The sequence below is a fragment of the Primulina eburnea genome, chromosome 7, assembly GCF_022965805.1.
Source record: "Primulina eburnea isolate SZY01 chromosome 7, ASM2296580v1, whole genome shotgun sequence".
Lineage (NCBI taxonomy): Eukaryota > Viridiplantae > Streptophyta > Magnoliopsida > Lamiales > Gesneriaceae > Primulina > Primulina eburnea.
The window spans coordinates 10827860-10848957 of NC_133107.1; the positions used below are offsets into that span (position 1 = coordinate 10827860).

General features: G+C 36.1%; 1 protein-coding gene across 2 annotated transcripts; it reads right to left on the minus strand.

Moving 5' to 3' along the window:
- Positions 1–2752: 2752 nt before the first annotated feature.
- Positions 2753–15042, minus strand: LOC140837223 (glutamine--tRNA ligase-like). Of its 2 annotated transcripts, XM_073203302.1 has the most exons (23): positions 14706–15042; positions 14173–14223; positions 13949–14020; positions 13710–13809; positions 13496–13591; positions 12960–13021; positions 12729–12830; positions 12084–12179; positions 7642–7794; positions 7498–7553; positions 6516–6606; positions 6357–6443; positions 5905–6102; positions 5726–5824; positions 5253–5384; positions 5029–5165; positions 4830–4929; positions 4612–4704; positions 4263–4363; positions 4090–4195; positions 3909–3998; positions 3663–3792; positions 2900–3087 (listed from the first exon to the last, which is right to left on the minus strand). In XM_073203302.1, exons 1-23 carry the CDS (start codon positions 14844–14846, stop codon positions 2993–2995), a joined length of 2388 nt encoding a protein of 795 aa, XP_073059403.1. In that variant the 5' UTR covers positions 14847–15042; the 3' UTR covers positions 2900–2992. The 2 variants fall into 2 exon arrangements, with proteins under 2 accessions (XP_073059402.1, XP_073059403.1); XM_073203301.1 differs by lacking the exons at positions 5905–6102; positions 6357–6443; positions 6516–6606; ... (8 more) ...; positions 14173–14223; positions 14706–15042 and adding an exon at positions 2753–2892 and having other exon boundaries at positions 2992–3087; positions 5726–5873.
- Positions 15043–21098: the final 6056 nt, after the last annotated feature.

The window sequence follows — 21098 nt, forward strand, 5'->3', positions numbered from 1 at the left end:
CACCTTAGCGAGTTCCTCTGTTTTTGCAGCAACTCTCTCCCTTAACCTTCTTCTTGTTTGTGTCTGGATGAGTGGTCTATGGAATTTTTTGTGTTGGGCTACTCTCCAATCTTCGCTAAACTCGTTTCTAGTAATAAGGACAGACATGGTCCTTGCTCCTCGATCCTCAACAAACCTTTTGGTCGGATTTTTGTTCACACGATGATACCTATCATGGTCAACTGACTTCTTCCTGACTTCCACTTTTTGTGACTCAATTTCGGACAAGTTTCTATTATCCAATTACCTTTGGACTATGGTTTGATGATATCCCATTGAATCATTGATCCATGTGCACTAGTCTCTTAAGAAAATGGTGATTCCTCAGCGTGAAGACCATAGAGCCAACATTTCTGGGGAATCTTTGATGAACTGATCTTGAATGATTATCATTATATCTTCTAGTAGCTTCGAAACTAGTCTTTTTTTTTTTGTCACTGCATGATTTCTTCTCTTTTATCATCCAATAGATTCCTCAAATCTGCAATATTCACGTTTATAGAAATTGTAGGAGGAAATATATCAATATCCACTGCCATGAAATCTTGTTTCTGAGGGAACTTCAACTCTCTTATTGATTCCTTCTTGCAAAATGTTTTTAAATGCCCATCACAACTTAGTGGAATGATTAAATGCATGATGGTACTTTCGGTAGTTTATGTCTTTCAATTATTCCTTTGTTTCTTGTGTCCCTTGAGCTTTTGCAGCATCTTTAATGCCTTGAAATCCACTATTAGTCACATCCTTGTATGATACAACCTAATATGAATGATTAGTCGCCAGATGCACATAATTCACTGGTGAATTATCATTATCATTGTTGTTTCCTTGCACATTTGATTGACTTTTCCCTTATTTATGGTGGTGTATACTTTTTCTCACGACCAAGGAGTACTAAGACTGGACGGTGAATGTCACCTGCCTTGGAACTCCTTGAACCTTCTTCTACCTTCTTGGGTTGATTTACTCCCTAGATTCAACTATGTCATTGGTCTTCTCATAAGCATTGATAGAAACATTTTTTCTTTTCAGTAAAGCTTTCATGTGAGCACAAATAACATGAGATAAGGCCTTAAATGTATCCATTAATTGTTGTCTTGCCCTCAAATCCTCGTTCATGTTTCTTGTTGAACCTCTCTACTCTTCTCTGAATTTCCTCGTCTTTGGCGACATATTTATGGTCCCATCAGGCGTGTCAATTTTATTTGTACGATTTTTTGTAGTTGGTGAGCGTGACAGGTGCAAAATACATCAATTTGTGTGATAATAATAAAAATATGATTTATATGAATTCAAAAGAAATGGATATTAAATTTGATCATCATGTCTAATCTCTTAAACTAATATACACCAAAATAAACGAAATTGTTGAAAACGACATTGGAAATTGAAGAAAACAAATTCCAAACTTGATTCTTTTTTTCGTAAATCACTTGGAATTCGCAAAATATGAAAATTATAATAAAACTTGCTAAAATCTGAAATGTGAAAAACGTAAAATGCTTGGAAATCTAATAGAAATAATAAAAGCTATGAAACTTTGTAGATTTGCTAATGGAATATTGTTGAGTGATGAGTTGAGTTGTTATTGTGAGTTCTTTTCTGTCGACTGATTTCTTTTCTTCTACTATGTATGAGGCAGTTCTTCTCGGTTCGGTCGACCCTACCTCTGCGGGCACTGCCTGCAGGGGTCGATCCAACGGCTCGGATTTTTCCGAATCAAATTTTTTTTTTAACATAGAGGTGGGCCCGGATCACTCATGTGGACTGATCCGGGCCATTCATTGTCCGTGCAGACACTGCCTGCACGGGCATGGTGAAACAAACCGTTCTTCCCGGTCCCCGTCCTCTCCCATGATTTCCAATGTTTAACATCGTTGCACGGTGAGCTTCATGGTCAGTTGTGTGAATCCAGAGAATTTATCAAATATTTTCTACTAATTAACCGCTCAAAATCTTTTAGCCTAATGAACTAAAAATATTTTCGAACTTGTTAAACTTTCATCCGCACTTTCTTGATCTTGAATTCAACAAATATTATATGTAATTTTATTTTTTATGTGCAAACATTAACATCAATCTCAATATCATCGTACAACCACATTCCATAAAGTAAATCAATTTCCTTTCGCCTCATTTACACTTATTTGTTCGTCTTTTCACAAATTAAAAAATTCAAATATAAAGTAAAAGTTACAAACTTCATATTTTATCTTTATTTTATTAAAAAATTAGTTACATGTTTTTCAATATTTAGTTAATAAAAAATACTAATAAAAAACAAAAAAATGCGAAATATTAGACTATATATTTAAAACGATCGAAAAAATAAAACAAATCATACGTAATTGAGACAGAGTGAGTTTTAGTTTGTCAACATAAAATCTCGATAATTAAATATTGAATAAAAAGAAATTGTTAATAAACACACAATCAGCAATCAACTACTAAATTGAAACTTGCTACAACACCAAATACTTGGAATATTATTTGGTTTCATTCTCGGGAATGGAACGAAATGTCGAAGGATGACATGCAAAAAGAAACGAATTTTATTTCCAAGAAAATACACCACCAAAAGCAACAAAAAACTTTCTTGGTTTTTGAACATGAATTCAAAACATAACCAACCAGGTTAAATTTAAAATATATACATACCACGAACTGAAACATGCCAAAAAAATCATTTTTTCCAGACGAGGCCCCAAGTTAGTGAATGATAATAACTTGAATTTACTTTAACAGCAGCTTTGAAATAAACTAGCAATGAACACTAACCATAACTTGTACCAGACCAATCTGAACTCTGTTTTAATATCAAATTACAGGAAAATGTTGCGTCCCCCAGCTTTTCTTTTTTAAATGGGGGGAGGGTGGGAATCCGTGTAGTTCGGATTTGTACAGAATAACTAGCCTATGCTGCTTACTTACATATAATTTGGCAATCCCCACTTCATTTGCCCATCTTTCCATAACTATCTCGCAAAGTAACGACCCGATTAAATACTAGCTTTTCAGGCGAAGAATCCTTATCAACGGCGAAATAGCCTGGAAAAGATAGAAAATATGTAAAAAATCAGTTTTCACAGTTCATGGACTCATAAGAATTTTGATCTACGGTTGCAGTATGCAGAAAGATCAGAAATTCATCAGTTAAAAATTTATGATACAAAATTGTGTTTTCATTTTCATATGGGTACACAATGCCAGACATGCATTTAAATTATTTTTGAATGTGCCAGAAACATTTGTCTTAATCTGAAACACAATAAAATTTTTGGAACACGTCTCATTTAAACTACTCATCCTATATCTTAGTTTTTTTGTGGAGTTTGGTTTGATTGGGAGTTCATATGAAAAAAATGTAAAGAAAAGGGTGTACCAAAACAGGGAGCCTCATCTGCTAAGAAAGAATTGTGAAGAAAAGAGTCGTAGAGGACCACAGTCCCTCCACAGAGTTATGTCCACCGAGTAATTGGAGGATTATAGTCTTTTAATAATACCAATTAAGGACCTCAAAACCAAATACAATTATCGAAAAACAGGCGCAAAAAAACTTGAAAATGACATTTAGTGGAAAATTGATGACGAAAAGCGGAAACCTGCAAAGTTTAGAAGTTTACCTAGTCTTTCAAATTGAAATCTGTCACCAATTGCAGCATCTTTCAGTGTAGGAACGGCATATGCATCTGATATGACAACTTTTGATTGAGGGTTCAAATCACCAAGCCATTTTTCGAGCTCAGCAGGATTCTGTTTGCAACAACACGCATCATTGAAATTTTTATGTTAACATGTTCAAAGAACAAAGCAAGATGCAAAACATCAAAAAGGAAAAAGAGCAGTGTGTAATTGCAAAGAGTTGCAACCTCGGAACTGAAGAGTTTGTCGAACAGTCTTACTTCAACCTTGAGTGGATCAACGCCTGGAGAAGATTCTGAAACCCAGTGCAAAACCCCCTAAAGAACAGAATATCAAAGTAGCATTGGGGAAAAGTGAAATCTCAGAAATTCCTGCATGTTTATCACCAAATAATTTCAACCAGAATACCTTTGGTTTGGATTTCTTAGCGAGGTCATACTCCGCATGTACTTCAAGAATAGTTGTGTTATCATCTCCGATAATTACTTCTGTGCATTTAATAGGAAATGCATACCTACATTTATTTTGTGCAACTATTAGTTTGATGAACTTAGGTACGTTTAAATAATATGATATGATACCTTAAAAGGACAGATTTGCCAGGAGCAAGTCCATAGTAGTCTTTCGAATCTTTCATCCGAAAATCTGAATGTTCAATATAAACGACGCTTGAGAAGGGTATCTGTTGCAGAGGAAAAAGAGGAGAAATGTCAAACATCCATAATCACTAATGCCATTTATGGCAACTTTAGCAGCCAGCGGCCACGTGAATGATGCAATACTAGTAGTAGAAATATTGCAAGTGATTTGTATTAACAACAAATACAGTTTAAAACCTTAATAAACCTCGTCAAACTGGCTGGCTATATCACAAAAGGAAGATAAAGAACTACAGTACAATAAAACAATTTACACAAGTTCCATGTATACCTTATAAAATGAAGATACATCGTCTTCTGGAGCATCAGGCCATTTCTTTGCATCCAGGTTAATTACAGAGTCCTCCATGTTTGTGAGGACGACCTGAAACAAAGAAAAACCATATAACATTTGTTATGTTTCCTGCACAAACTTGTAGTTTTGCACTAAAATTAGAGTAAACCCAATCTCCCCGCAAAAATAAATAGATAATGGGTTAAGCCACAAACCTTTAGTGGGTTTAGCACAACCATTGTCCGAGGTGCTGTTTTGTTCAATTCCTCCCTTACGTGGTACTCTAGGCGATCTAGTTGTATCATACTACAGTCACTGCAGTACAGGAAATGGAAAGAATATCAGAGAACAGATAGGTAACATAACCGTGGAGCACCTTGAATAATAGAAAGCTCTACGAAAAAACATTTAAACCTTCTGGTGATTCCAATTCCTCGAACAAAAGCATTTATAGAAGTAGCAGTCACCCCTCTACGGCGCAATCCAGCAAGAGTCATAAGACGAGGATCATCCCAGCCATCAACCCACTTCTCTGTTACCAGACGATTTAACTGCAACACTCAAATCTAAAAATCAGTTCAAAAGAACTGCAAATGCAATTGCAAAAACGGGTTATGTGCATGCAAACTTCTAGTCACCTTCCGCTTTGACATCACTGTATTAGTGATGTTCAATCGGGAGTACTCCCATACATAGGGCTGGTAAAGGCTTAGAGCATCCAATAACCAGTAGTATGAGGCTCGTCGTGTCTCAAATTCGAGCGTACAGAGCTGGATAAAGAATCACAAGCAGACATTTACTCCAATTTTAATAGAAGTACAAGTAAAATAATACATAATCTCTAGTCGCTGGCTAAAATACTTACCCACTTTAAATAAGTATAATTCAAGGAAAATAGAAATTTAGGTATCAAATACCTCAATTTAACATGGTTGCAAATATTGAAAAGAACGTTACCAAAGGAAGTAACCAAAAAAATCTTGTTTTTGATATCCTAAGATAACATTTTACCATTTAGAAAGTAAATCTGGATTTTAAAAAAAAAAGATGCTTAAAACTAGTTATAAAATATCTTTAACCAGAGATAAATTCCAAGAAAAAAGTGGCATACCGAATGAGTAATATTTTCGATAGAATCAACAATACAATGAGCGTAATCATAACTCGGGTAGATGCACCATTTGTCTCCAGCATGTGGATGAGGAATGAACTGCAAAATGGTAAGTCAGAAATGATGTCATGTATTATTTGAATTTAAATGATCATTAAAATCCAAATTCAAATACTTGCCTTTATACGATAAGCAATCAGATCATACATATTGAAATTATCACTCTGCATGTCCTGTTTCATTCTTAATGTTGCTTTGCCTTCTTCGATCATTCCCCGCTTCATGTCATCAAACAATTTTAAAGATTCTTTTACAGGTCTATCTCTCCAGGGGCTGTTCATCTTCTTCTCCCTATAATCCTTTATCTCATCAGGTGTCTGCTTAAAACAGCCACGGTTTTTTTTTATGTCAAAACTTGAAACTAAATTCCTTAAAGACAAATGAGGTCATAATTAGCTTCAACGTAAATTTATGACATTTTTAATAATTACCAACAGGTCCAACACCATGATGCGCTACAACTGATGAACTTTTCAGAATGGTTTAGATGATGGTCAGAATAAGTTTTAGCAAGCCAGCATAGAATTACAATTAAATACAAGAAAGGAACTGCATGTTCTGCAAAATCAACCTGATGATCAACATAAGCATGTCCTCTTCGTATCAGCTCCACTGCTAGCTCGTAAAGTTCTTGGAAGTAATCACTTGTGTAAGTGATCTATATACATTCCAAAATAAGTTAGAAGATATTAACACAAAAAAATGTCATATCATTGTGAAAAAACTATACCTTAAAAGGCTTCCAACCCATCCAACCAACAATCTCTTCAATGTGATCGATGTACTCTTTTTTCTCAGCTTCTGGGTTGGTATCATCGTATCTTGTCAATCGTAAACTTAGATAGTCAGTTACCAAATGACCAGTATACACAAAATGAAAGAGACAGCTGACTCGAGGTAAAATAAGAGAACCTATTCAACAGCCGGTTCTCAAGACAGAAACATTGAAATTATAATAAATTCATCAGCACACATTTCTGACTACTAATCGTGTAGGTATTTGCATTTCCAAACAATAGAAGCCATTTTCGTGTTAGAAACATCATGCTGAGGGTTTACAAAATCTAACATGTCAACGCATACAAATAACACCATTCCTGGAGCAAACAAACACAACTACACAAGCAAAAGAAAAAAATGTGCCGACAACAACTTATCAACTAAAATAAGCAGGAGCTAGAACAGATATTTACACCCTACTTCCAGGGCACCCATAAAAAGTAATTTATGTGATATATCTGATACTGTCAGAGTCATTCCTCCATCTTCCCATTATCTTTTCAAAAGAAATTGCTCAATTAATTTCAGTAGTGTTGCTAACTATAAAAGTAAAATCATTTGTAACCATCAAAATAAAGTCTCCCTGAACTCCATAAGTCTTCCTTAACCCGTCTTAATCTTCCGTCCTATATAATACAAATTCTACATCAATGGAGTGCACAATTTTTTTCAATGTACAATCATCACAAGTCAATGACTTCCGCGAAGAACACCAACCAACCACATAATCTATTCTGTCATTAACCTCACAAACCACATCCCCGACACATCATTCCCAGAAATACAAAGAGAAAATATTTTATGGATAAAACTAAAATATTAAAATACAAGCAGGCGTCACCAAGTTCAAAAAAGTAATGGTCATAAATTAGAGAATTACATCATTATGGTGATTAAAGAAAATTGATAAGTTAAAGCATAAGCAGACTAACCTCAGATAGCAGCACCCACCTCTCTCTTTCGCTAGGCCAAAGTCCACAAACATAGCCTATAAAATTAATAACCCGGTTCATAGAAAAATTTAAAATATCCCAAACAAAACGACCTTCAACAGATTAACCTGATAATTTAATCACCTTGGCATGACCAATATGCAAATATCCATTTGGTTCAGGTGGAAAGCGAGTAAAAACTTTTCCTCCAGTGACCTTCAAATGCTTTTCTAGTAATTCCTTTGAATTACAAGCTCTAAGCACAGGACGATCACTGAAATATATTTCTGTGTGCACCTGAAATCAGTGATATATTCAATATCCAAAATAAAACAAAAAACTGAAAGAAAAATAAAGAGAGAAACAGTACGAATATATTTACTAATGTTTGAAACTTATGAATTAGCAACAAAATTCCTACAGATCCAACACTATTACTGATTACAAACATGATGCACGAGTAAATACAAATTAGTTAATTGAAAATCAAAGTTCACTAAAGCTAAAAATAATTTCCGCGGAAGCTAGTGGGTTCTCAAAGAATGTGTGGGGACGTTAAGTTGACATATAAATCAAGTAAATATCAACACATTCCAACATACTTTCAGCGGGAATAGTTGAGGTTTCCAAAAAACACACAAAGAATACTAGGAGACTTTAAGTTGATAGATAGGAAAATATGGTCAACCATCAATGCATCAATAATTATCACATAGAGGCACAGTATATACAAGGTGTTAAATTTGTGATGAACAATCTAAAAATTTTGAAATGTCACACAAGCCTCAATTGGTCGATAAAGAGAGACAGAAAGAATAGAGAATTAGAGACACAAGTTTACTTCAGTATCAAGTATGGACCTCTTCTAGAGATATGTATAGCGTAAAACAGTTCTCAGGTCAGTAATATTTTACACCAATTGACCAAATGTAATCTGGAAGTCTCAAAGAAACTGTCAAGGGGACATTTGAGTCACTACACTTTCATCTCTTTGACATATCATTCTGAAATCTATTTAAAGAAGTGTTCTAAATGGTGGTCGAGGCGGCTGCCTAGGCGATAGGCGGCCCTCGACCGCACCGCCTACGCATGAGGCTGGTGTTTCAGGCGACCCAAGCTATATGGAGGCGGTCGAGACGGCGAGCAGGCGGGCGAGACAGCAAGGATGCGGGCGAGGCGGGCATTCAAGATTTTAAGTTGTAGTCAACAATTTTAAAAATTTATTCGAGAATTTTAAAAACATAGTCAAAGTCAACTAATTTTAAATATCAAAACTCTAGCACACCTCACTTTCTTTTTTTTATTTTTGGTTTTCACTCTCAAGTCTCAACCACTAAGCTCACCACACACCGCCTGCCACCCGCCGCCCCCAGCAGCCAGAATATTTAGGTTAGGCATTGCATATTTATTATTTATCGTACTTTTTTATGATATTTCAGATTTTGTGATTTCAAAAATCAAATTTTTTTCCCCTATTATTATTGATTTATTGTTGAAGATTAATGGCGGAAACAGATAACAACCGGGGTTGGAATTTAAGTCATAGTCTATTGATATTGTTTGGAAATATGGGTGTTGTATAACAAAGAGAAAGGGGATTAGATCACAAGAAAGTTGTGTGAGAGACTTATTAAAGGAGGAGTTTATAGGATATAGCATCATATTGCGGGTAGTGTAGGACAAGTTGAAGCATGTCTTAAAGCATCCGATGAGGACAAAAAAAGAGAGAGACTACCTTGAAAAAGAGAGAGACTAACTTGATAAACACATAGTTGTCAAGGGCGCAAGGCACATCGAGGCTCTGGAGCCTGAGGCGCAAGGCGAGGCGCGCGCCTTACCAAAGCAAGGCGCACATTTTTAATTTTTTAAAAAAAATTATTTATCTTAGAAATTAGAATAATATATTAAAATATGAAATAATTAAGTCACAATGTCACAAAAAACAACAAATAATTAATAAGTTCACAATAATAAGTAACAAGATTAAATAACAGCGACAAGAGCAGAAGTCTGCAGATTGCAACAGAAGCCAACAACGTGACAGCGTAAATAAGAGAAGGGCCAATTAACCATTTAGTGAAGAAGCTCTCGTAAAAGATATTGAAACGATAAATAAGTAGATGTTGCTTGAGACTCATGCTTACATATCAATTGGGACTCATGTTTACATCTGATGAATGGAGCAAAACAAAGTTAAGGAGTAGTGTGAAGGGGAAAGCGGCGGAAGCGACGGTAACAAGTATATCTTTTTGGAATGGTGTTTCTTTGGCTTTGAATGTTTTCTTCTCTTTACTGAAAGTTTTCCATCTTGTTGATGATGACAAGAAGCCCTCAATGGCCTTTCTTATTGGGTGCTCTTAAACAAGCCAAAGAAGACAATAAAAAGTCTTTCAAAAAGAGGAAAATGTCATCCCTATTTTGAAAATTATTGATGAGAAGTCTAAGGGTAGACTTGATAGTCCTTTGCATTATGCCGCTTACTTAGTGAATCCATTTTTCTACTTCAAAGATTCAAGCATATCGAATGACACCAATGTTATGAATGAATTTTTGAATTCTGTTGAGAATTTTTCCCACTGACGAGGACATGCAATCTACCATTGAATGATGAATTGTTGAAGTATTAAGTGTAAATCTGGAAACTTTGAAGAAAAATGGTGGTCACGGCATATGAGAAGATGGATGTGTACCATGACTTTGACCAAGGTAAATCTTTTTTCCTTTATTTTTATTCATGTCAGTACATGTATTTTTTTACCTATCTTTGGTTTAATTATTTTTTTCCTCTTTGCTTTTTTAAGTTGGATGATGGTCCAATTATGGTGATGACACTCCAAACTTACAAAAAATGGCAATGAGATTTCTCTCTTTGACAAGTAGTCTATGTAGCACGGATATCTTAATTTTTATTTTTTTTGAAGTATCGGATATGGATACGACACGAATACCTCAAAATCCATATCGTTGACTTTGTTTAGGGTTGACCAGCCGGATACGTTTTGGACACGGCGAGGACACGCCATGGATACGGCGTGGATACGTTTTAAGGATACGTTTGGACAAAATTGCAAATATTTAAAAGTTTTAGGGGTTAATTAAAAAAATTAAAATTTCTAAGGACTAAAGGGAAAATAATTTAAAATAAATTGGGCTGGCTTTTAAATCCCTAAATACATTTTTCCATCTCTTTTATTCCATTTCTGCTCAAGCGACTCTCAATTCAACCGATATGGATGTTTGATTTCTTTTTAATTGCTTAAGATGGATTTTGCATTTAATAATTTGTACTTAAGATATTAGGATTAATGAAATATTACATCTATCTCTATAAATTTTACTTTTCAATACTAAATTTATATAAATTTATAAAAATATAAATATATATAATATTTATATATATTTTAATGATTGTCGTATCTTAGCCGTATCGTATCTTATATCTTCAAAATTTGACGTGTCGCCGTATCCGTATCGCATTCGATACAATACTCGTACTCCTATCCATGCAACATAGCAAGTAGTTCAACAGGGTGTGAAAGAAATTGGAGTCAATTTGAAGGGGTAAATATTGATAACTAATTCATAAATTATGTTATCTATCTATGGTTTTAAATTTTTATATACATAATAAGAAGAGGAATAGGCTTGAGACATCAAGATTGAATGATCTTGTATATGTCAAATTCAATGTCAATCTTATGATGAAGTGTAAAAGAGAAATGGGTGGAGATTTGCTTATATCCTCTCAAGCTAGAGAAGCTCAAGGTTGGCTTGTTGATGATGGTGACGAAGATGAGGTCGAGCCGGGTTCAGGACTTACTTGGAGAATGGTAGCGAAGGCCTCGGGAGCGGATGAAGAGCTACAACCAAGGAGGAGTGCGAGGAACATCCCCATTAGAGAACTTGACAAAGATTTAGATACATCGGAGAAGGAAAATGAAGAAGATGTTGATTTTGAGTCGATGACGAGAGGATCATAGATGTAGTAGATGGTGCATATACAGACGAATTGGAATATTAGTTATGTTTAGTCTAGTACTTGTTCAAATGATGGATAATGGATTGAAACTTTGAAATTTAAAATTAGTTTTTTGGTAAAATTAATTATATTACTTTGTTAGCATAATAGCATTAATATGATGATAAATCTTTATTAATTATCTTGATAGTTTGCATTTATATATTTATTTGCACATTATCTAGATAATATTATATTGTATGAAACTTCTTTGTGCTTAAACATTATTTAATTACACATCTTACATTATATTGCATGATTATATATGATTATCTATAAAAAATTATTTAAAAAAATTCAACCACCTAGGCAGCCGAGGCGGTAGGCAGTCATCGACCGCCCCGCCATCGCCTCCCGCAATTTCAACCTTGATTTAAAGTAATGTAATTTTTCTAATTCAATCAAATAAACAAGTGATGCCATACAAACCCCCCAAAATTCCGAAAATTTAGAACTATCTAGAAGCATCCAAAACATCTGCGACAAACTCTCCAAACAGCGGTAACCCAATGAATCTAAACCAAGCGACTCAAACAGTATAATATCACAGGACTTCAAAAATTTTCACCTTAAAGTTCTCCTCGGGAGAAGGAAATATTGAATATGGATTGATTTCTTCTTCAGATGGTTTCTGCAGAGGTGTCTCTAGAAGAATAGTTTTTTCCTACCAAATTAAAACACAAAAGCATAAGAGCAGATGAACATTACACTTATCTGAATTAAAGAGAAAAAAATATCACTCATGACTCACAAAAGCAATATTTTTTAGAGGTCCATTTAAAATTGTCAACAAAAGATGAGCGAAAAAAAGTTAAAACTACATCACATGAACACATTCATTACACACCAGTGTTCTAAATTTCGGCCTAAGCATCCGCCAGACTGCACCGAAAAAATGCTAGTCGGCCAGCTTAGCGGCAAGGTGAAAGTGATCTTTTTTCACTTTTTTTATAGGATATAAACCAAAGCCCAACAAGAAATGTGTTTTATTGGCTTGCCTTAATACACCAAACTTCATCTTATTATGTAGATATCGTGGAATCTGTCTAGGCGCTGGTCTGACATCCGACTAGCACCTAGCGAATCTTAGAACCTTGTTACACACCAAATTTGTTGAGTCCAAATTTTAGCAGAAAAAAGAAGAAAAATCACTTGATTCAATTTATTTATTGAGGGGAAACGTTGTAGCATGAAAACATGGCTTACAGCTTACCTCAGCTTTGACTGACTTATCTTTCTTTTTTTTAATGGGCTTCTCATCATCTGCCACAGTTCTTTCACCAAGAAGTCCATATAATTTTGCATCAACAATTTGCTGATGTCAACAAGCGATACAATTAGCAAACTAGAACTAAGTAAATGAAAGTTTTTATTTTAATTTTTGCTGGTTCAGGCCATATGAAAAGTAATAGAAAGGAGGGGTGGAAGAGGTGACAATACTCGCCTTGACAATCTTTGGATCAGCCCACGGCTGCTTCTTTCTTACATGACCAAATAGTTCACCAACTGCACCAAGAGATTTTTTCAAAAAGCAGACGGGTCATTTCTGTTAAACGTAAAGAAAAGCAAAAGAACGAGATAAAAATTTGATGAACTTGTAATGTGTGGGATTTGGACAGCGAAAGCTGAGGAGGAGTGTCAAGTGTAGATTGGCATTCAAAGTAATAACAATACTAATCACAAGAGCGGAGAGCTGAGTGTCAAGTGTCAGGTATAGATTGGCAATTCAAAGTAATTAAAATACAGTTCATAACTAATTACTCATGCTTTGAAACCAACAAGCATTCAGTTGCAGACAAAGAACATTAGTATTCAATATCGAACATTCAGTTTACTTTTATATTTGGAAATAAGTAATTCTTGAGACCATTTATGTGCAACTTAAGTGGAACATTCTGCGCCCATCTAGTCATTAATGAACTAAGTATGCTACAGGATCATATCGTTAGTTTCAAGAACCTTATTAACAAAAGAACAAACCATTTGTTCGATATCGCTGCTCCAAAATGACAGACTTTTTCTCTTCAAAAATCTCATCAACAACAACTTCAATGTCTTCTGTGGAGGTCTCAACTCCTATAAACAAATTAAATTCGAGGGTTGCTAATCTCAGTAAACATTTCACATTCGTTCCAATCGTTACTTAAATCTTCAATACTTGCATATATATTGAAGATGTGAATCATATTCATACCAACGCCACAAGCTGCTTCAAAAGCATCAACTTTCATGCTATCAAAAGCAGTAGCAGCAAGAAATGAGAGGGCAGCTTCCAATTGAGCAGGAGACTTAATCTGCACAAGAAAAAGTACGACCATTCCATTGAAAATAAAACTGATTTTTTCTGCAGGCAACTGAAAATATTAAAAAATTTGGACATGTAGCTGCAAACATAGTAACATACAGTACATTATAGATAAACAAAATACAAACCTTTGATGAAACAATATATTTCAGCAGTGTGGGCCGATGTACAAGAGCATTTGAGGGGAATTTCGTAGCAACCTGTCAATAAAAAGAACTATCTGTTTTCAATTGTTAATTTGATAGGAGAGAACCAAGACTAGTCCATATTTACTAATTTAGTACATGGATAAATTCAGATGCACTTAAATATTTCAAAGATGAACAGATATTAAGGGCACACTAACAAATACCGTGTAAAGATGATTCCCAACGGCACGGTCGCAACCATCAGTTACAGCTGCCTGAAATATAGTTTCCCGGATCAGATACACTTAGATTTTTCATCTTAATCCATTTTTAGAAATTATAAATAAAAACACTACAAATATCCCAGGTGATAAGAGCCATGCATATAAACAGAGTTGATCAATTCTCTAGACAAAAGCATTTTTCTGGACGTCTTTCACGTGAAGTTCCATTGAAAATATCCAATATCAAAGTGTATCACCTCTCAACAGGTACAAAGCAGAAATATAATTTTTACCATCAACTTTTCCAGAAAACATGCCGAAAAGATTATGAAATCTTCAGGAATAACAGCAAAACCAGCATATAACATACTCATGCCTGGAGATAAACTGAAATTACTTTTTTTGTGCAAAAAAAAGTTCCTCTACACTAATTTTCCGATCAGCCCAGTACAAAAGCACCCACTTTCACGACGAACAAACAAAATACCACATGCATAAACAACAAAGCCCGCACACAAAGCACACATCCATACCTCTTGAATTACGGCGGTGAGATTAGCAGTGACTTTGCTGTTCGAAACAGTATTTTTAGCTGTCCTTTCATCTAAACCAATCTTCAGAAACAAATCCAAAGCCTTCTCGCCGCCAATTCCACCCTCTTCTTTCCTCATCATCTTTTGTCAACAGAAACTCAAGTAATTCGAATTTCAATCGATATTTTAACATAAAAAATCAGAAACAGCGCCTAAATAAAATCTCATCAACCCTAGCGATCGAATTTGGGAGATTCGCCGGTGTAAGATTCCTTGATACGGCAAGATTCTTTTAAAACCGCAACACGGTTTTCAATATTGAGTCAGAATTGGAAGCCGATTTTTTTCAGGGCCGGTTTTTATTTCATCCAAGGTTCATGACACTCTTCTAATATTTTATTTTATAGTTTAATTTAATTTTAAAAAAAATTATTTCACATAAAATTATATTTAATATTAAAACGCACTGCGTGTCAATAATCATTAGTATATTATATTTGTTTAATCCAAATATTGAAAACCCACCAATTATAAAGGCCTGCAGAATATGAGAAGGCCCAATGAGCAAGCCCATAAAATGTCAGTTGAAGACCATGACGGAGTAGGTGATCCACGACGCATCATGGATAGACGTGAAAATTGGCCAAACCTGTTTAGGGGAGTTGTACAAAAAATGGGAACGAAAGAATCAAGAGGCCCCGACAAAAATCCAACAAATCTACAGCAAAGCTCTGCAGAATTCTCTCCATTCAATGTCTCTTTATTTCAATTTCCAGCACTCAAGTATTTGAATTTTTTACATATTCCTTCAACTTTCTTGTAAAAATGATGATCAAGTTCATAGCAACATAATTATATTTGATGTTGTCAATGGATTCCCCCTGTAATTTTGTCATATTCCTCATTTTATGTTTGCGTTTTTTAGCCATTTCGAAGGAGTTAGAACTTACGACCAAATCTAGACCTACAACGTTTGGTTAAAAGAGTCGGATCATTTCACATTTGGAACGATCACGTGCCTGGCACGCCCTGCAATTTTCATGATAAACAAGTTGGCATGCCCAGTGGGACCCAATGCCTCCAAAGCGTACTGAGAAGAGTGAAGGAATTCTTCCATCAGAGGGGAAAAGTTATCGCTCACAAGAATATTTTCAGGAAACTGATGCCAATGAAAGAACTGTTGAAAGACTTGTTCACCAGTTTGAAGAGGAGACTATGAAGGAAGGAGTTTCATTTTTGGTGGTGATGGACCTTCAACAAACTTCATGGTGACTATGTAAAAGAATATCCGCAGTGATTCAAAGAAATGACCCAAGCTTTCGCTACTGTTATGATGGAATTTGTTGCAGAGGTGAAGGAATGGAGGAAGTCTAGAAAAAGAGAGGTTGTCACATCTGAAAATGATAAACTTCAAGAAGCGGACATTAAACTATTTAAAGATCAAGGTCAAGGATCAGGGATTTCTCAAGCAGGTGAAAATCGCCACTTGGGAGAAGCACTGATTCCTGAATCTGCCAGGGAAGGAAGGTACACTCCTCCTCACAAAAGGGGTGAGGAATTGGGGTTAAAATTCCAAAATTGCAACAGTAAACAAGTGGCTGGTAATATATTCTCTGTGACGTCTCCTAACTTACATCCATGGATGTATGTCGATGGAGGAATGCGTGGATATTTAGTGCCAGGTTCGGGAAATAACACTCAGGGGGACAATCTATTCTCCTCACCAGTTACGACAAACTCCAGTGTTGGATTTTGAGATGGTACGTGATTATATTCAAGAGTTGTATGGCCCAAGAGTGAGGCCAATCAACCGACCAGAATTCCATAAACCGTATCCTGATGTTGTTGATCGTGAAAATCCTTATTCATGAGGACATCGTATTCCAGACTTCACTTTATACTCTGGGGAAGACGGTCAGTCAAGTGTGGAACATGTAGCAAGGTTCACAATCCAGTGTAGGGAATTAGCAAATCTGTAGAATTTTTCTAAATACAAGCTACGTTTGTTCCCCAATTCCCTGACTAGCACTGCTTTCACGTGGTATCAACGCTACCTCAAAACTCTATTATGACTTGGCATGATATGGAACGTCAGTTCCATACACAATTCTTCAGAACAGTGCCTGAGATCAGTATAGCGGAATTGTCAAAGGTGGTACAAAAACTGGGGGAATATGCTTATGATTTCATTTGTAAATTCAAGAAGGTGAGAAGCAGATGCCGATTTTCCTCCCCGAATCAGAATACGTGAAGATGGCACAACGAGGGCTCGATTTTGAGCTTAGAAAAAAATTCCAAGGGATGGAATTCTGCGATTTTTATGAACTTGCTGCCAAAGTATCAGAGTATGAGGAATTGTTACGAGAGGAGAGTCATAAAAGAAAATCTACAGTGGGCTCTTATTTCCAGGAGGTGGAGGAAGTTGCATTGGCAGAAGTAGCAAATTCCGGATCAGGTATTGTCTCTTTCTTGAAACGCAAGAGTGAAGAGCTTTCCAAGAAAAATATTCCTCCAGTGCAAACACCCTATAATCAAAGACGGGGGAAATTTTCGATCATTTAGTGAAGGAAAAGTTTATAACCTTCCCCTCAGATCACAAGCTACCCACTAGGGAGGAGTTGAAAGGAAGAAATTACTGTAAGTATCACAATTCCTTCAACTATAATACTAATGCTTGTTGGGCTTTTAAGAATGTCTTACAGGAAAGAATCAACAAGGGGTCCTGAAATTTCCCGAGAAAAAAGAAGCAATGATAGTGGATGAAGATCCTTTTCCCCCGATAACCAATGTGAACATGAGCAGTATTGACTTGCGTTTTTTAATCAATGAGAGGAGAAATAATGGGAGTGGCGACATGTCCATTAAACCAAGACTCACCATAAAGAAGTGTTGGTTGCCTCGAAAATTGATATTTGAGGTTAAAGAGAAGAAGACAGAAGCTGCTCATGGCAAAGATCGCTACTACAGTGGGGGCGGTCTGCATTATACTGGGAGGAATATGAGGTATGACAGGAAATCCATGGCCAAAAGACAGGAGAATCAATACCTTAGAAGGAGCCTATATTCTTGGTCGGTGAATGGCGAGAGAAGAAGTGACCGGCAATCATTTCAAAAGATAATACAGAGGCCATCTCTTCTGAACACCGATAAAAAATATGAAAGGAAATCCCGCTTTAGTTGTTCCTCCCAGAGCAATCCCTGATGATATATGGAGGCAGGTGGAACATCCAAAGTTCCCAAAACATCTTTCTCGGACCCAAAAACGACGTATGTGGAGAGAAAAAGCTGCTGAGCGTAGATCTAAGTTGGATGAGTCATTCAAAGAGAATAAAAAATTTGGGAGGAAGGCCACTGAAGATAATGAATAAGAAGATGATGAATTGTTACTAGAGGAAGACGGTGAACTAGTCAAGAAGGATACTTTCAGGGTGGGACAGATCCTCGTTTCATTTGAATGTGCCACTGGCACATTAATACTGCCAGAGGAGTTTAAACGCAAAAGAACGTTTGAATCCGATGTATTCACTGAAAATCAAAGTGGTACAGAATCTATTCAAACTGATATTTTGAATGAAAGCGTCGGTGTTCTTATTGATGAAGAGAAAAGAGTGGTTATGAAGAAACCTACCAATGAAATTACTAACATATCAAACCACTTAATATCATGGCGTATGTTAATGAGAAACACGTGTCTTGAGTATTGATAGATAATGAGTCTTCTGCCAATATTCTACCCCACATAATTCTGCAGAAGTTGAGCAAAGGTGTGGAAGACTTGATTCCTACCGAAGTCTCTGTGGCGGCTTTTACTGAGAAATCTACAAAAACTTTGGGAGTGTTGCCAGCAAATGTTACTGTAGGGTAGCTTTTTTCGTGGTCAATTCCAGTGCTAGCGTCCATGCTTTGTTAGGGAGGGATTGGATTAACACCAATCATTGTGTATCATCATCCATGCACCAGTTACTGTTGATGTGGAATGGGGATGAGGTGGAAGTGGTACAGGCTGATTCGCAGCTGTATCAATCTAATTCCAACACAATAGGGGCTAGATATTATGATGGAGCTTTTGGTCCAATTAAGTTTCGTAACTACAAAGTGCATGGACAACCAAGAGAAGTACACGGACACTCAAAATGTTAAAGGGGCTGTTGAGAAGGTTCTTAAACCTACTGCCATGGTCTCTCCTAGACCTATGGTCCGATCTATTATCGAGGAGGTCGATAACTAAGTTCACTAAAAAAGATATGGAAGTCGCTGCAACTTTCGAGTGGAAAGCCAAAATGCAGCAGCTGATGAACGAACTGCAGCCTCAGGAGTTGTGGGATATCGATGGGGCTGGAATAATATTTGAGGAGGAATATGGAGCTAGCAAGGAAGAAGAGTTACAAATGGAGAATTTAATCTTAGCTCCGGCTGAGATGAAAGATCGGCATTCGGAGACAAATTGTTCATAAAGATGGAATACATGAGAAATATTGCACAAAGTAGGCTGGATATCCACTTTTGTTAGTTTTGTCATATTGACTCATAAGAAGTTTCTATAAATATGTGAGGATTAGGCTTTTAAGCCATTCCTTGCTGAAGTTGTTTGTAAATAATGATGGAGTATTGTGAATAAATAAAATGATTGCTCATGGAATCTGATGTAGTTGATGTATTTTGAGATGAATATTTGTTGTGTTGTGTTGGCCAAATTGATGGAAAAGTGAAGTTTGTTTATGGCATATCTCGAAACCTTGGGGAGTATTGTTAGAAAAATGTGGTTTAACAGTTGGTTGGTAACAAGCAGTATTGACCCGCCATGTTTGCGTCAATGTTGAAGAAAACAGGCTTTTTGCCGTTTTTTTATTTTTTATAAAAATTTGGCAGAGTTTCTCTTGTAAATGTGAAATGCCAAAAATATTAATACATGTAAACAAATCCCAAGCAGCATGTATTATGTTAACAACATGTTTCCAAGAACAAAGTTTGGCTTTTTAAGTCACTTTTTCAACTCTACATATCAGGAAAAAAAGAACTTGCCAAATCATGGCAAACAAGTGCAAAAAATTATAGCTTAGTCTGCATGTTTTATTTCCTCTCAATGTGCATGACACTCCACATGTATATACTCAGCTGGTTGCAGAGATATTCATCAAAGCTTGGTAATTTTCTATTGGTCTTTAAGGTGTTTTCTTGTTTTGGCCTTTGAGATAAATTCTCGATTTCTCCAACTATATTCGTGCAAAATAAATAGGACCAAGTGATGAATAACAGAGTGTTGATCCACGAACAATGAATGCTCAAATAATAATGCAACATAACAGCGAAAAAGAAGAGCATCTACTAAGCAGGATGGAAGATGACCAAGTGAATCACAGTTGGGTGATTATACATACCTCATTTCTATCTTCTGAAATCCATCAGACTCTGCCATCCTAATCAGAGATAATTTTTACTGTGTTAGCTAATGATTTGGGAGAGCAACTTGTGTGGTTGTGTTCTCAATATGAAGATCATAGAAGTTTCACTAGCCATAGGCCAAGCTCTGAATATGCACAGCAAGGTAGCTGCTTTGTTGAAGTGCAACACCCATTGTTACTCATCAAAAAATTCATTCAAACATAGGCACAAACACCTTGAGAGCAGCATGAAATGTGGCAAATTCTACTATGTTTTTGTGATAAAGGATTGGGAAAAATGGTGAAATATACCTATCTTGAGAAGGTGTGGCTTGATGTAAAGAAGTTTGATTATGACAATTTTTAGAAACTTGGATGGCATTACAAAGGAAATGTAATCGGCTGTTTCTTCGGGAAGATTGGTGGCCGGTGGGTGCTGAAGGAGATTTAGGTGAATGGAATGAGGAAAAAAGAGATAAGGAAGGGGCCAGGGAAAGCACACATCGGATCTAACCTGTTGGAGGAAGAACATGTATTCTAGCTGTCAATTATTCTTCAAATCCATAGAACCAATCCTTTCAAAACCATATGACTGTACGCTGAGCTTTGAATAGCTAGAAGACCAAACAAAGTAGCCAAGTAGCCAAAATTGGGCAAAAATGACCAAATTGGCCATTGGCTAGGGAGGCAGTTGTTTAGCCCAAATATTGAAAACCCGCCAACTATAAAGGCCTGCAGAATATGAGAAGGCCCAATGAACAAGCCCATAAAGTGTCAGTTGAAGACCACTGATGGAGGAGGTGATCCACGACGTATCATGGATAGACGTGGAAAATGGCCAAACCGTTTAGGGGAGTTGTACAAAAAATGAGAATGAAAGAATCAAGAGCCCCCAACAAAAATCCAACAAATCTACAGCAAAGCTCTGCAGAATTCTCTCCATTCAATGTCTCTTTATTTCAATTTCTAGCAGTCAAGTATTTGAATTTTTTACATATTCCTTCAACTTTCT

Bases quoted from the DNA above. Each gene is read 5' to 3' on its own strand.
- LOC140837223 (XM_073203302.1), bottom strand. From the start codon at position 14,846: ATGATGAGGAAAGAAGAGGGTGGAATTGGCGGCGAGAAGGCTTTGGAT. The intron at 13,022-13,495 runs GTTTGTTCTTTT...CTCTTGGTGCAG, and splicing joins GCAGCGATATCGAACAAATG to TTGGTGAACTATTTGGTCAT. The intron at 6,607-7,497 runs GTTAGTCTGCTT...ACGATTGACAAG, and splicing joins GGTGGGTGCTGCTATCTGAG to ATACGATGATACCAACCCAG.